Here is a 15,097-nt window from a genome sequence, read left to right as displayed (position 1 = left end):
TGCAGGGAACAGCAGCAGAGCTGCGGCTCTGGAACCAAGAACCAACCCAGATCCTATTCTTGCTGCACGAATGCAATGCTGGGCAGCGTCCTGGTGAAGAAACAGAACTTTATTTTGTAAAACTTGGAGAAAATACTTAAAAACCAAGCAAGTGAGGAGCTGTGAATAAGGCAAAACATTATCTCCGAACAGCAAACAAAGCCCCATGCCCTCCCCAGTCCGATACAACACTCCCAAGGCACGGACAAAGCAGAGCACCTCTGGGGCTCAGAGCCAGGCTCTGTCCTGCTCCTGGCAGGGGCTGTCCCTGGGGGTACATCCCGATATCCCTGAGCACCAAGGGAGCCTGGAGGGCTCCGATTCCTTCAGGAGATGCCCCCGTGCTGCCACCACAGACAGCGGCCCCCAACCACCGAGGAGCAGGGATAAACCATCCAGAGGAACCGTCTGTCCAGCACCAGCTCAAACCAAACTTGTCAGCACGGTGCTGCCCACGTTCAGGCGAAGAGCAGGAGCCAGGCTGGGGCTCCCGGGAAGGCTCACACCCCACGACTGAAGTCCATGCCCAGGACAGTCGGTCCAGCAGCTCCTCGAGTTTTCCCCACGGTGTTTGTTCACCTCAGAACTCACCACACATCGGCCTCAAAAACCCCAAAGCAAAACCCCAAACAAGTTTTTACAGTGGAGGGTGAGGGGAAGGAAGGGAGATAAACCAGGAAACCGGAGTACAGCCTGTCGCAGAGCATCCTGAGCACAGCTGAAGAGCAAAGGCTGGGACCTCTCCTCGGCTCAGCCTCTCCAGCGGCGCTTTCCCCGGGCTGTAGCTCCCTCTGTGGGGCTCTGGCTCCATCCCGCACCTGCACAGAACCAGGCACAGTCACGCTCCGGGGCTGTCCCAGCGCCCCGCAGCCCGGGCACGCTTTGCCCTGGCCCAGGAGAGCGGGCTGGCTGCAGGGATGTCACCTCGCAGCAGCTCAACAGGCACAGCCTGGCACCCCCACCTCAGCCCCTCCTGCTAAAATCCCCCCGCCCATGGTGACAGGGAGGAGGTCAGGGACACCTTCAGAGCCAGCTGAGGCACCTCCCCTGCACTCACACCTGGTGTGGGGACAGAGGGGGCCCTGCCAGGAGCAGCCAGGCACTTCCACACCCCTTCCCTGCTCTTCCTCCTCTGTTCGCATTTAGGCTGCCCTCAGCTGCAGTGTTAGCAACCACAGACGTTTCTGAGAGGTTTTCTGTTGGCTGCTCTCCTCTCTCTGGCCTCTCTGATCTGAGGATGTCAGAGATGTCCCAGACTTTCCCCGTGTGTGTCAGTGCAGGTGCTGCAGCCCAGAGCTGGTGTTCGCAGCCCAGCGCTTCCCTGAACCCCTGGAGCTGGAAATGTGACCCTGGCACATTCCTCCTAAAGCATTTCTCAGAGCTCTGTAATGGAAAAAGGCAAACTGACAACATGGGATCTGTTTTGATTTTTTTTTGGTGTTGTTTTTTCTGCTGTTTTGTTTTCCCTTAGGCCAAGTCGGTGACAATTTTACTTTTTCTCTTCAGGGCTGGCTCCAAAAAAACTGAATATAGCATAATACTAAGCTGGATAAAATTAAAGAATTTCTATCCTACTTTTCTGCAAGAAGTTTAACACAGCTCCTCTTTCCAAGCCTTGTGGGATTCACAAGAGGTTGAGCTATCAAGGTTTCTATTTAGCTTTTAGAAGTTTTAAAAAGCTTTTTGAAAGGAGAAAAAAACCTCTTGAAGTCTGTGGCAAAAATAAGATGCTTCCAGCTACCTTTCAAAGACTCCAGGGATGCTGAGAAGCAGGGCCATTCCGCAGTCCCATGAAATTGGGCTCATGAGCTCTTGAAGACACCCCACGTTTACACAGCCTGTGCACAATAGAGCTTAAATATACTAATAAAATTACAAAGTTCATGCCAAGGCTTCAGGAAATAGCAGGACTCACCTCTGCCCACAGTCCCCTAGGACTCTGCGCCACGTAACTCTGCTGCCTGCTGTAAACTTGACTAACATGGGCCAATAAAGCAGCTTTGGAACAGCTGGGGGCCTGCAGCTGCCCTCCCTCCCCAGACAGCTCACGAGGCTCCTGTTCCCTTTGCAAAAACCTCTTCTACAAATTAAAAATGTCAGCTGATGACAAATAAAAAGTCCTTTGGTTTTTTGAGCCATGTGGTCTGGGAGGAGGAGAAACAGGTGTATGGAGAGAGGTCTGCCATTCCCAACAGCCTGCCTTCTTCCCAGACTCTGATTCCTGCCATGCCCCACGGCCCAGATGGGCATCCTGCCCTCTAGACTCACCCTTTGGACTGAGTGTGAGCTGCAGGGTGAGTACAAAAGTGCCCTTTCATAGCAGGTTTTACACTCTGCCTGAAGAGACAGCACATGCCAGCACATCCATCTGAGCAGCCAGGACAGCTGCTCTGGGTTTTACCTCCTTCAGCTGCACTCTGGGACTGCAAAGAGCTCTATCAATATCTGATTCACAGACAGGAGCCCACATTAAGTTTGACACCCCTATAAATTCTGCCATGATCACTCCTGAGGTCGAGCTCCAGGAAGCAAGGTGCTTACACAAATAGACCAATCCAAGGATCCTGCACCTGCAGTGAAGAGCTTCTGTCAATTTTTTTGCTCCCAGACACTTTCTAGGCAAGCTTGGGTGAATCACTTCCCCTCTGTCCCCCTCTATGATGATGGCAGCAGAGGCTGCCATCTGCTTGTGGGGAACTTGGGGCCCTGAACAGCTGATCTGTGCAGTACTGACGAAATGTGTGTGCATGCGGCATTTCACACTAAAAACAGACACCAATTCCTCTTCAGTTTTGACTGGTGTCCTGTCCTTGTGGGCCAGACAGCCCTGCAGTTTAGTTCCTCATTTTGCAGGCTCGAGGAACAGCTCAGAGGGAAAGGAGCAGAGCAGTTCTGTGAATGGTTTGGGAGCGTGATGGGGGCTGCAGAGTCAGTCAGGGACCCCCCAGAGCAGCAGCAGAAACCCCCTGTCACTGCTCCCAGCCCTCAGATCGGTGCAGGCAGGGCAGGAGGAAGGGCTCACTCTGGGTTTTTACCATGAGAGAAGGAATCAGCAGCAGACAGAGGCAGCTCAGGTGCTGGAGAGCAGCGGCTTCGTCTGTTCGGGGCCGGGCACATCCTTGTCCTTGTGGGGCCGTGGGCGCTGCCAGGAGCTGTTGGATCCCTGCACAGGCCAGTCCAGCTCGTCACAGTGACCACAGCAAAGGAGGGAGAGCAGCCGAGCCCGGACCACCCGTGTGCACAGCACGAACATGATGCAGTTGGCTCCTCCTTGGAACGTGTTTCCAATTCCCTGCAAAGGCAGGAAAGGAATCACCCAGGGCTGCTCCCACGGGCACCCCCAGAGAGGAGCAAACACCGCGTCAGAGCAGCTGCGGTCCTGACAGTCACCGACTTCGACCTCAACGACAACAACAAATTCCGAAGAATGAGCTTTCTTTTTCCCAAAAAGCACCCGAAAGCAGACCAGGGGGCTGTTGCGGGCCGGCACCGGTGTCGGGCAGCAGCAGGCTGAGCCCTGCTGGAGGACAGCCAGGCAGCACTCCCACCGGAGCTGCTTTCCCTGCCGGCTGCGGGCCCTGGCCCTCCCTGCCAGCGCAGCTTTCCCCTGCAGCCGCCAGATGCTGCTGGAGCAGCTCCTGCCCGGAGCTGCTGCTGCTGCTGCTGCTGCTGCTGCTCTTGCAACCCTCCATCCTGCCAAAGAAAGGGATACTGAGAGCACCAAACCCATCTCTCCCTCCCAGCTCTTGCAACCCTCCATCCTGCCAAAAAACAGGGATACTGCAAGCACCAAACCCTTCTCATCCTGCCAAAAAAGGGGATACTGCAAGCACCAAACCCTTCTCATCCTGCCAAAAAAGGGGATACTGCAAGCACCAAACCCTTCTCATCCTGCCAAAAACAGGGATACTGCAAGCACCAAACCCTTCTCATCCTGCCAAAAAAGGGGAAACAGGGATACTGCGAGCACCAAACCCTTCTCTCCCTCCCAGCTCTTGCAACCCTCCATCCTGCCAAAAAAAGGGATACTGCGAGCACCAAACCCTTCTCATCCTGCCAAAAAAGGGGATACTGCGAGCACCAAACCCTTCTCTCCCTCCCAGGCACCCCCCTGGATGCGTTTGCTGGCAAACACTCACGTGCAGGACAACCAGGACGGAGTTCTGCACGGCGGGGGAGTTGCAGAGGGTCAGGATGAACCGCACTGTGCTCCAGATGCGGAGGAAGATGAAGATGACGGGGATGAGGATGAGCTTCTTGTCTGCTATGGAGGTGCGGGGCTGCAGGGCCGGGGCTCCCGGGAGGATGGGCCGATACTCGGAGAGCGCGGCGTGCTGCGGGGAGCGGGGGAGACAAGGACGTGAGCAGAGCCTACAGACACGGGACCCCGGCCCCAGCGGCTCCTGCCAGAGCAAACTGGATCCCTGAGCCCTGCAGGAGGGTAACAGGGGCACAGCTGTGAGCAGCAGCCACACTCTGCCTTCGGAAACACAAACATTCCTGCTGCGGCCAAGGAGCGACAGCCCAGGAGGCTCCGTGTGCTGCTGCCCTGAACCCCCAGACCCCCGAGGAGAGAACAGGGGCAGCTGCCTGCCCTCAGCACTGCTCCCAGAGTGGGGTGGGGAGGGACAGCAGCGTTACCAGGAATCCCTGGCACAGGCAGCAGCCCGGCCGGGCAGGGTCAGGTTTCCAGGAGGTCACGCTGCTATCTCTGACCACGGCCGGGACAGCGTGTCCTGCCTGCTGCACGTCAGGTGATGCTGACAGGCACCAGCAAACTCTCCCCGGCTCCCCTTCCCTTCCCAGGACGCTGGGGCTGCTGGAAACTGCCTCGCTCTTCCACCTCCTCTGCAGGATCCTGCCCTAAGCAGGGCTGTGTTCATCCTCAGCACCGCCACAGCTGCACCACAAGCAGAGGCAGAAATTTCCAGAAGGGCATCTCTCCACACGGGGGGCTTTTTTCCCTAACACAACCCAGAGAAAAAAGGAAACTCTGGGTGCAGCTCCTTCTGCCACTCTCATCTGGATCTGTCTGCTGTGCAAATGCTGTCCTAGATGCCTGGATTTTGTGTGTTCACAAGGAACAGCAACAACTGAACCCCTGAATTCCAAACCCCTGCTAGGACAGGGAGTCTCCTCTGTGGCGCCCAAAGCCATCCAGTGCCTGGACTCCCAAATGGAGCTTTAAGCTCCAGTACAAAATAAATTCATAAACACAAACTTTCGTTGGAGATACTAAAAGGACTGAGGTTTGAGAATTCCAATCTTGGTACAAGTGGAACTGCGGAAAACTGATTAAAGCTGAATTTGTCCTTCACATTGTGTTTCAGTTCTTACTGTAGCATTGAACATTTCCCTCATGAACATCCCACATCCCTGCTCGTTTTCAAAGGGCTTTTACATCCTGCTTGTGCTAAGTCACTGTGTGATGGTGCTGCTGGATCGGGGCACTGCTTCTCCCAGGGGTGGGGACATTTCAGTGTCATAAAGCAGCTCCTGCCTGTGCAGCTGCTAAACAAGGAGCAAAGAGCATGGGGGGATGGAATCACCCACAGAATACTCACTGCTCTGTTAATGTGCTTCTTGATGAGGATGTAGAGCACTGGCAGGGTCACATAGGCCAGGATCTCCCAGACCTTCCCCGTCAGCAGCATCCACAGGAGCCGATCCTCAGCATCCAGGTTGACCCAGCACCAGCCCACAGAAACATTGGAGGCGTCGTAGCCGATCTTCTTCAGAGCCACAGCCGCCACCGTGATGGCCAGGGGGACGCCCCAGCTGAGGGGGGGACACAGAGAACAAGGTTAAGCCAAGAACATCCTCAGCTGAGCCCCCCACACCTCGGGAAATGGGTGGCAGAGCCAGGGATTCTTCCCCAGCCAGGATTCCAGTGCTTATCCCAGACCATCGGCGCTGCTGCAGCAGGTGAGGGCAAGTGGCAAACAGGCAGTGTATGAACGAGGACTGCAAATCCACCTCCTGGGGACCCTCTGTGGGAATGTGGAGCCCCAGCCCCGAAGGGCAGAGGTGCAGTGATGTGCTGCACTCCCCCCTGGCCTGCACAGGGTGCAGCCAGGGCAGCAGCACCCAGCCCACCTCCTGCCCTTCTCCCACTCCCTCCTGGACTCAGGGAGGTTGAGGATCTGACAAGGCCAGGGCACTGTAAAATGTGATTTTCCTGCAGGACTCAGCCAGCTGATCCCGAGCTTTCCGAGCACAAGCAGCCAAGTCCCACCTTCTGATTCCAAAGTGAAACTCAGCACACAAAGAAGTCCACGGCTTCATTCCATCAGTGGTTTGTTTGTTTGTTTGCTTTGCTTTTAAGTGAAGGTGTAGTCAGTATTTTGGGAGCAAAAGTATAATTTCTGAAGGACAAAGAGCCAGGGAAAAATACTGGCAGTAACAGCAAAAAGCCAAGAAAGCAACGAGGAGCCACACTCACACAACTTGGAGCTGTGACTTTGGCTTCTCACTTGACAGCAGAGTCAAATACAGGGAAGCATTTAGAAGAAAAATAACTGTGGTGACACATGAATTAAGTCACTCAGCAGTGTAGGCTGCCCACAAGAAACCATGAGGAAGAACAGAAAAATCCCACCAGCCCAAACAAAAATTACACCACAACAGTGCCCTGCATCCAGCTGAATGTGCCACCTGCCCTCCCCACAGCCACCCTGGAGAGAGGGATGGGGGCCACAGCTCCAATAAAGGACACAAATGCTCAGAGTGCTCAGACTGAGCTTCCAGCATAACCCTCCTGGTCTCGCCAGGTGCAGAGAAAACAAATTCATGACTGTCTTGCTCTCATACAGTCTTCCACTGACAGCCTGGAGCAGCTGCAGGGAGCATGGGAAGGATCTTGCCCCCAAAAATCAGTCTCAGAGACACCAGGCTATGCAGGCAAACAGCAGTTGCCTTGACCAAATTATCTGAAATTCCATAGCCAGCAGGAGCCTTGACCAGATTATCTGAAAGTCCATAGCCCAGCTGTAGAATCAGAGATAATCCCATGATATTAGATTTCAAAAATACCCCATTTCCTACTCTTAAACAATGTCTGGATTCACCAACTCATGAAAGAACCAAATGTAAATATAATACTGTAAAAAAATTCAGAGTCAACTCTTCAGCACATTTAGAACATTTTGTCTCAAGGTTCAGCTCAGAACAGGCAGTGCTAATCCAAGCCAGTGCTGTTATTTAAGGACAGTTGTGCTGCAGGAAGCCCTCCCCACTCTGTTATCAGAGCAGACTTTCTAAAAACATCCCAAACGTCACCACCACCATGAAAGTTTCCACACAATTCACGAGTCATTTTGGTTAAACTGGCAATTTCTCAGAAAACAACTGCACATGCAAAGCCATTCCATTCTCAGCACTCCTGGAAGAACTGAGCACTAAGGTAAAGAATTCAAGAGAAATGGCACTTCCTTAGAGAAACCATTTTAAGGCACACAGGCACCAAGAAAAAGGAAGTGAATTAAAAAACGCATTTGCCTAAATAATGATCTCAACAGTGACCTGAAAGAGAATTAAGACAAAACCAGGTGAAATTATGGTGTGTGGATGTAAGACAGGACAGTGTAAGTACAGACACAGAGAGGCCACAGGAGGCAATAACACACCACTGAGCAAGGGACTTAAAACCCTTCAGGAGATAACTGGTGAAAGGAAGAATAGAACTGCTGCATTAACAGGCAGTAAATTTTCACTGGAATAGCATTCTGGGATCAGATGGATATTTACCACTAACACCAAGCACAAAGGATTACCAACAAAATGAAATTAGAAAGGATCTAGAAAGGAATCAGACATTTCCGTGAACTTCAGCTCCATTTCAGCAGACTGGAAAGGAGAACTGAGACTGGTGATCTGGTTGTTCTTAAGAGCTCCTAAATGACAGATTCAGGAGGGCTGCAAAACGTCAATGCTGTTACTGAACCAGGAGAATGCAGGAACTGAAGAATCAGGATTCATCACCCAAGGTGTGAGTAAGGCCTGGAATAAAAAGGATCCAGGATCACAGAGAGGCAGAAATATTCCTCTGAGCCCCAAAGAGCAATTATGTAGGCTGGGCCTCTCCAAAGCACACCTGGATCTAGGCACAGTGTGGGAGAGAAAGGAAAACGATTCCTCCTTTCTGTAGAAAGGCTGGAAATCCCACCTGTAAGGCAGACACAACCGTACTTATTCCTTCAATACAGCTCCTGACCATCTGTGAATTAAGAAATCATCCAACCCAGCATATCTTTGCACAGTCACACCAAAACAAGGCAAGGCGAGGACCCTTCAGTTCCAGCACTGTTCACCTCGACTTGTCCTGGTCTTCTTGGGTCAGATTGCTCAATAACCACGTTTTGATTTATGCTGCACAGCTGCTTTTTCCTCCCTGGAGGCTCTCAGAAGCAGGTGATTTGCTGTCACCTGCCTGCACAGGTTAGACGAGGAGCCATCCTGCCAGCAGGCCTGCAGGCAGTTCCTTCAGGGGACAGGAATTTTTACTCTGTGAGGAGTGAAAAATCAGGCTCCTGGATATCCCAGCCAGTTCCAGGAAGGAGCTCTGAGCACACATTGTAACCAGAATTCCAAATCTGCCCCAGTTTAATCCTGCAGGAGGCAGCCCATCAAGGGCTGAGATGAACAGTGCAGCAGTGCATGAAATGACCCCAGACACTCAATGAACATGCATGGTTATAAATGTAAATACATATATAAACACGTATATTTTAATATATAAGCATGCATATGTTATAGATACATATATTTTTTAAAGTAAGTATATTTATGCTTATAATGATCTGCACAGCCTGATCATGAAATGAAAACCCTTCAAACATTGGCAGCAATTGGTATCAAAAGCCAAGCAGGAAACAATGCCAAGGTGGGTTCTGTCTGTCTGCTCCATTCCTCACCCCAAGTTTGGATCAACTTCTCTGACAACAAAGGTGATGTTACCCAACCAGAGGACGCCTGACACCTGGAAATTCAGGAGCAGTGAGGCAGCCTGGTCGTTTGCACTCTGGATGCCAGAACTCACATTTCACAGCTACGTAATTATTTCCAAAGCTGATGTAGGCTGGTTTTCAAAGCTCATCCGAGATCAACAAGTTTAAAACCAAAGCAGAGGCTGCAGCTCTCCAGCCTGGAATTGGTGGATGTGTTACCACAGGAATCCCTGTGGCACAAACCTGTCTGACAGGTCCGATCCACTGTGACATCCTGACTTCCCTCAGGAAAATTTCGGGTACTGACTTCCAACATGTATTTAGTCAGCTCCACTCAGCTAAAGAATCAGGAGTCTCTGGTTAGAGCCAACATTAACCAAGTACTTTGCCCTTAGGAGCTTGTGAAGAACAGGGAACCTGCCTGACAAAACTCCATCCTGCCTTGGGTCCCTCCCAAAGGTGTCTGGGGATGACTCTCACCCCATGGTCCCTGCATGGCTCTACTGGCAACCTACAAAGCTAGGAAAGGAAAAAAATTCCAGGTTCTTGCCTAGGCTAAAATACTGGAAATTTAACTTCAAATCCTTAAATGCATCTTCCTTTGCCAAGTTCCCTTTTGCTCTAAACAGCTCTCCCTCACCCACTCCTTGCAACTCACATACAAGAAGACACTCTCCATACACTGCTTGAAGCAGTTCTACTTGCGTGGTTCTAACAGATTTTTAGCCCACCAGCACCACAGCCAGGGGACCCTGCAATGCTGGAAAGGGTGAGGGGGAGCCATCTCCAAGCATTATGTCTGGAATTTTATTTCTCAGGTAACTGAGATAACAATAAAGGTGCAGGGAAGGAAAGCAGTGTCACGAGGGGATGGGCAGGGAACACGTCCTTGCTTGTTTTCTCTGGCTTTTCAGACAGATCATAAAGCAGAAGCAGCTTTAAACACTGGCTCTGCACAGAACAGGAGGCATTTACAAAGCAGAACCTGATCAGAGGTGCTCAATAGCCTTTAAAAGGAGCAAGTGGTGCTGATCAATTCCAAGGACTGAAGGTGGCATTTCATTTTCATTGTGAAGAACTGAACATAAACGTAACAAATTCACCCAGAAGCAGCTCAGTTTGAGCATCTCTCCCTCCGTGTCAAGGGTTAGAGCGATCTTCCAAGGTTTTTAGAGCTTTAGAGAGTGCACAGATTGCACCAGCGCTGTTTCAGTGGCTCTGTTCTTTCCACGCTTGGTAGCTTGGTAATGCTGAGGAGCATTAAACCAGATGGAGAAACTGAAGTACAGACAAAAGCCACACAGGCAATTAGCAGACAGGAAAATTACAAACAGGCCAGATTTGCCTGAGCTCTTTGATGTGCTTGATGGAGCCAGAATGCCCAGGAAGGAGTCAGACTTGTTTTTAACATCCATTAAGCGACACGTGGCTCTTTACCAGCACCCCGTCCTCACCACAGCTCTCAGAGTGCAACTCTCTATTTACTGGAGATGAAATAACCTCAAAACCCTTCCACTGCATCTTCCCTCAGCTTCACCACCACCCTGGTGTGCCAGGGCCATGTGCAGTCCCCTCAGGCTCCCTCACACTGCCCCTGCTATCAAGCAGCAATTCCAACAGGCAGGGCAGGAGTTGAAGTTCTCCCTGGTTCACACTCAGCCTCAAAGTCTCTCTCTGGCCCATCCTCACCTGGACTCAGCTCTAGTTCAGTCATCTGCCAAATGATGCTGTTTGAAACTCAAAGGTGACAAATATTTGACTAAGAAACCTAAGAAAATTCTGTACTTGTCCTGAGGGCTTTTTTTCCTTTTAAACCAGATCACTCCTCATAATTTATTGCAAAAGCTTGGCAACGCAGAGGACTAAAGGATCACTGTTTTGCTCAGTGTGGACGTAGCACATGATTCCACAAGCTCCAATTGCATAATGAAAGCCTTTACTAAACATGATGTGGAAAATCAGCGCCCTAAATAGCAGAAACTGAGACATAAAGCTACGCTGTGGTCTGGTTTGTCTTGCTTTCAATCAAACATGCCAAAACAACCTTCCGAGTGCTTTTCTAGCAGTTTCATCACTTGTAGACAACATTGTCCTATGAGTATGGAACTACAGCAACCTGCCTGGGGAGAGGGGAAGGATCCACGGGCCAGGCTGACAGGGGGAAGTTGGGGACCCACGGAAACAGATCCCAACCACGGAAGCTTGGGCAGCAGCAGACAGGTATCACAGACACAAGTTTTGTTACATTATTTCTAGAACATCAAAGCAGACTGGAGGGAAAGCAGAAGCCAGGATTTTCAGTCATTAGAACTTGCCAGAGGTTTTTCTAAGTGACCTTGAACAAAGAATTTTTAACTTTTCCATGTCTCCAACCCTTCACTTGGGGAGGGAAAGGGGATACAAACAGGGTCGGTTAGTTAAAAGACAGCAAAATCCCTGTTGAAAAGGAATTTGAGAGGAAGAAGAGGAGAAGAAAAGCACAGAAACTCAAGCGACACCCGAGGCTCCATCCCGAGCGGAGCACACGGCAGGAGGGGGGTGCCCGGGGGTCCCAGCCGGCAGCAGCAGCTCACAGCACCCACCTCACGGCGTGGAAGCACCAGAGCAAGCCCGTGCCCGTGGGCGAGCCCCTGACGATGGTGAGGTAGAGGTAGAGGGCGATGGCCATGGTCCAGAAGAAGGAGCTGGTGTTGGCGAAGGTGGACAGGGCGCCCTGCAGCACGCAGTCCCACGAGGTGCGCTCGAAGTCCTGCAGCACCCCGTAGAAGTAGGAGAGGGCCGAGAGCAGGTCCGCCAGGGACAGGTAGAGCAGCAGCTGCCGCGGCCGCGTCCGCAGCTCCGGCCACTGCGCGTGGGTGCAGAGCAGCAGCGCGGAGCCCACGCAGGACAGCGCGCACGACACCAGCACGGCCCCGCGCTCGGCCGCGAACAGCGGCGTGGGGGGCAGCGGGGCGGCCATGGCCCGGCCCGAGCCGGGGGACAGCGGGGAGGAGCGAGGGGACAGCGGAGAGGAGCGAGGGGACAGCGCGATGCAGCCCCGCGGGACAGGCGCGCTCTGTCCGGAGCGACCGGAGCGACCGGAGCGCTCTGTCCGCGGTGACCGGAGCGCTCTGTCCGGAGTGCCCGGAGCTCTCTGCCGGAGTGCCCGGCCCGCAGTGCCCGGAGCGCTCTGTCCGCGGTGACCGGAGCGCTCTGTCCGGAGCCGCGGGACCGGCTGGGAAGGCGAGCGCAGGAGCCGCAGGAGCAGCTCCGGGAGCGGCGGGGCCCGACCCGCCCCCGCCGTCATGTGAGGCCGGGCCGGCCCCTCTGCCCCCGCTCCCGAGGGAATCCCCGCCGGGACAGGGATCGGGATCGGGAGCCGCTCCCGCTGGGGCGCACGGAGCGAACCCACCGCGGCCCCGCAGCCCAGAAAAGCCCTTTTCTCTTTCAATCGAAAAACCCGCCCTGGCCGCCGAGAGCAGCGTCACAGCAGGAAGCGGGACAAATAAACGCCTGGGTTGCTGTCGCCTCCTCTCCTTTACTATCGACACCTCCTTCCCCAAGGACAGCGCACAACTCATCTCCCCTGCTGAGCCAGAGCTGCCGGGATTTTTGGACACACACACGAGCACTCAGGGAGTGCTTCCCCCCCTCCTCTTCAGAGAACTCCCAGGCTGGAATCGTGTCCTTGTTTGCTCCTAACCTGCCTGATCCCTCTGTGGCATCATTCATACTTCACACCTCTGATGTGAAGAGTGATGTGCTCCGTTTCCGAAGGACAGGGCTGTTGTTTCAGCTGTCTTGTTCTCTCAAATAGTTTAATCATTTCCCAGCCACCCAGCCATGAAGGATTCCCACTGAACTCATCTTTTGACAAGGTTTAGTCTGACCTGTAAAACCAGGTGTCTTAGCCCCACCCAAGCTTCTCCCAGCACCCTGAAGCCATCCTACCACACCCTTGAAAAAACACCTGACAAAAACATCTTTAAGAACTACAAATGATTTCACGTTCTCATAGTACTTTTGGCCATTGTGTCCTTTCAGTTTCACCTTCCCATCTTCCAAACAGAGAGGATTCTCCACATTTTAAATGGCTCTGCCAGTTCTCAAGGAGGATTTCACTAACAAACAGCTCTGCCTTGGCTGCCCTGGGTTGGGTGCCAGTGAAGCCTTTAGAGCTTTGTATCAGGTTGATTTAAATCAGTTTTGCCACAGCATGTAAAGGGGTGCCCATGGGTCAGCACCTCACAAATGGAGCATCTTAGAGCTGCCTCCTTGTGCCACCCAAAGACATTCCTGCTGCTCCAGAGAGGCAGCTCCAGGGACAAGTCACACCAAAACCTTTCCTAGAAGACACTGGATAGAACTTCAGAGCCTTTTAAAACTCTCTTCACTAATTCTTCACCTGTACCTAGGCCTGCTGTGCTGCTTCTTGCTCACCTTGATGCACCTTTTGGTTGAAGTTGCTTCCTTTGGAAACAAGATCTTCTTTCAACGTAACTTAATTGCCACCCAGTTAAACTTCTGTCAAGCAGGCTTTGCTTTTTTAGCAATTTATTTTGGAGCCTGATGCCCTCTGCATGTTCTTTATAGAAAAAGGAAGCTGCAGCAACTTGCATTTCCCCCCCACACACAATCTGACACCAATAGCTTTTTTAACTTTATCATTGTTCCAGGCTTTCTTTAGCTACCATCTGACCCCTCAAAAAAACCCCACGAGACAAAGCTTTGTCAAGGCTGCATTCCCAGTTGTTGCTCTTGCACATTCTTGGCTTCTTCCTTGTTCCCTGGTTTCCCTTTTCCCCACTTTTATAGCACAGGACCCACCTATCACAGACATCCAGACACACCAGGTCAGCAAACACCCTGGCTGCTGAGTGCTGTTTTATTTTGGGTGATGGATGTGGCTCCACAACACAGCTTAATTAAGTCTTGCCAGATAGAGAATCAAGATAAATCCAGAATTTGCATTTCCACTAACTTGTGGCTGTGATTCAGATACTCCTTTCTCCTCAGTTCTAAAATAGTGGCTTGTCAGGTCACCATAAATTGTGGAAATAAAAAACTGAGAAATGGATCTTTGCCTTAACCATCAGAAACAGCACAGGCAGAGGATTCGAGCATGGTAAGTTTGCACACAGAAGTCACCCCTCAACAGCAGGGCATACTCAGGGTTTGTGCTTCAAAACTGAGCAACAAAAGGCAAATAATTCTTACTGAATAGTCCCATCACCTTCCATTTTCTCGGCACCTCCACGTGCAAGACATTCAGCATCTCTGTGGCATTCCTGTCACTTGGTGTTGTCACCTCCTCACCGCGGAGCAGGGCAGCAGCTGTCCCTGCCCAAACACACATTCCTCCCTCCAGACCCAAGGAATCTGCAGTTGCCCAGAGAACAGAAATATTTGGAAACTGCCCAAAGACACATCTCAATTCAAAGGCAGCATTGTCTGTAGCTCAGGAATAAAAATCTAAGGAAGTGGCTTGTCATATAGCAACACACACAATGAAAATTCTCCCTTCAGAATTTCACCTTCAGATGCTTTTTACAGCACAGGGAGATAAAGCAACGTGGCATTTGGTGAAAAGACATAGGAAATCTTTTTTAATGACTTGAATTCACCCCACCAACTACTAAAAGAGCTTTCTGACACACAGGCTACACTCTGCATCTTATAAAGCGCTGGTTGAGCTGTAACTACATAAATTTACCTCCACTGTGAGGCAGAATGTACTGACACAGCCTTTTAATTTTTTTTTCTTTAATGGCTTCTTCAAGTAAAGAAGTTTTTACTTTGCCTTTGCAGCTGGGTAGGAAGCTGGGCTGAGGCACAGCTCTCCATTAACTGGGAACCTGGTCATACGCCTTGGGGCTTTTAAATGATGATTAGGAGCTGAGACCCCACAGCACCTCTGCATATCACAGGCAGTGCCTTCACAGCGCCTGCTCCTCTCCTGGATTTAGTGCCACATCAGTGAGACACTTTCATCAGAGATGAAGATACTCAGTGGGAAAAGCACATGAGCAGAAGTTCTGCTCTTGCTCTGTTTCACTCCCCTGAAATGCTCAAAGGCCGGCTCTGGGCTCACCAGGGAGAAGAGTCTGGGCTTCTCCTGAACCATTAAGACACCA

At 51.7% G+C, this 15,097-nt stretch overlaps 1 protein-coding gene across 1 annotated transcript; it reads right to left on the bottom strand.

Annotated features, from left to right (window-relative positions):
• Positions 1-88: 88 nt before the first annotated feature.
• Positions 89-13,013, bottom strand: GPR157 (G protein-coupled receptor 157). Its single transcript, XM_048326434.1, has 5 exons — positions 11,567-13,013; positions 5,604-5,817; positions 4,179-4,373; positions 3,075-3,331; positions 89-857 (listed from the first exon to the last, which is right to left on the bottom strand). Exons 1-4 carry the CDS (start codon positions 12,268-12,270, stop codon positions 3,110-3,112), a joined length of 1,335 nt encoding a protein of 444 aa, XP_048182391.1. The 5' UTR covers positions 12,271-13,013; the 3' UTR covers positions 89-857; positions 3,075-3,109.
• Positions 13,014-15,097: the final 2,084 nt, after the last annotated feature.

Source organism: Corvus hawaiiensis, chromosome 22 (assembly GCF_020740725.1).
Source record: "Corvus hawaiiensis isolate bCorHaw1 chromosome 22, bCorHaw1.pri.cur, whole genome shotgun sequence".
NCBI classification, from domain to species: Eukaryota; Metazoa; Chordata; class Aves; order Passeriformes; family Corvidae; genus Corvus; species Corvus hawaiiensis.
This window is presented reverse-complemented; position numbering and strand designations above follow the sequence as displayed.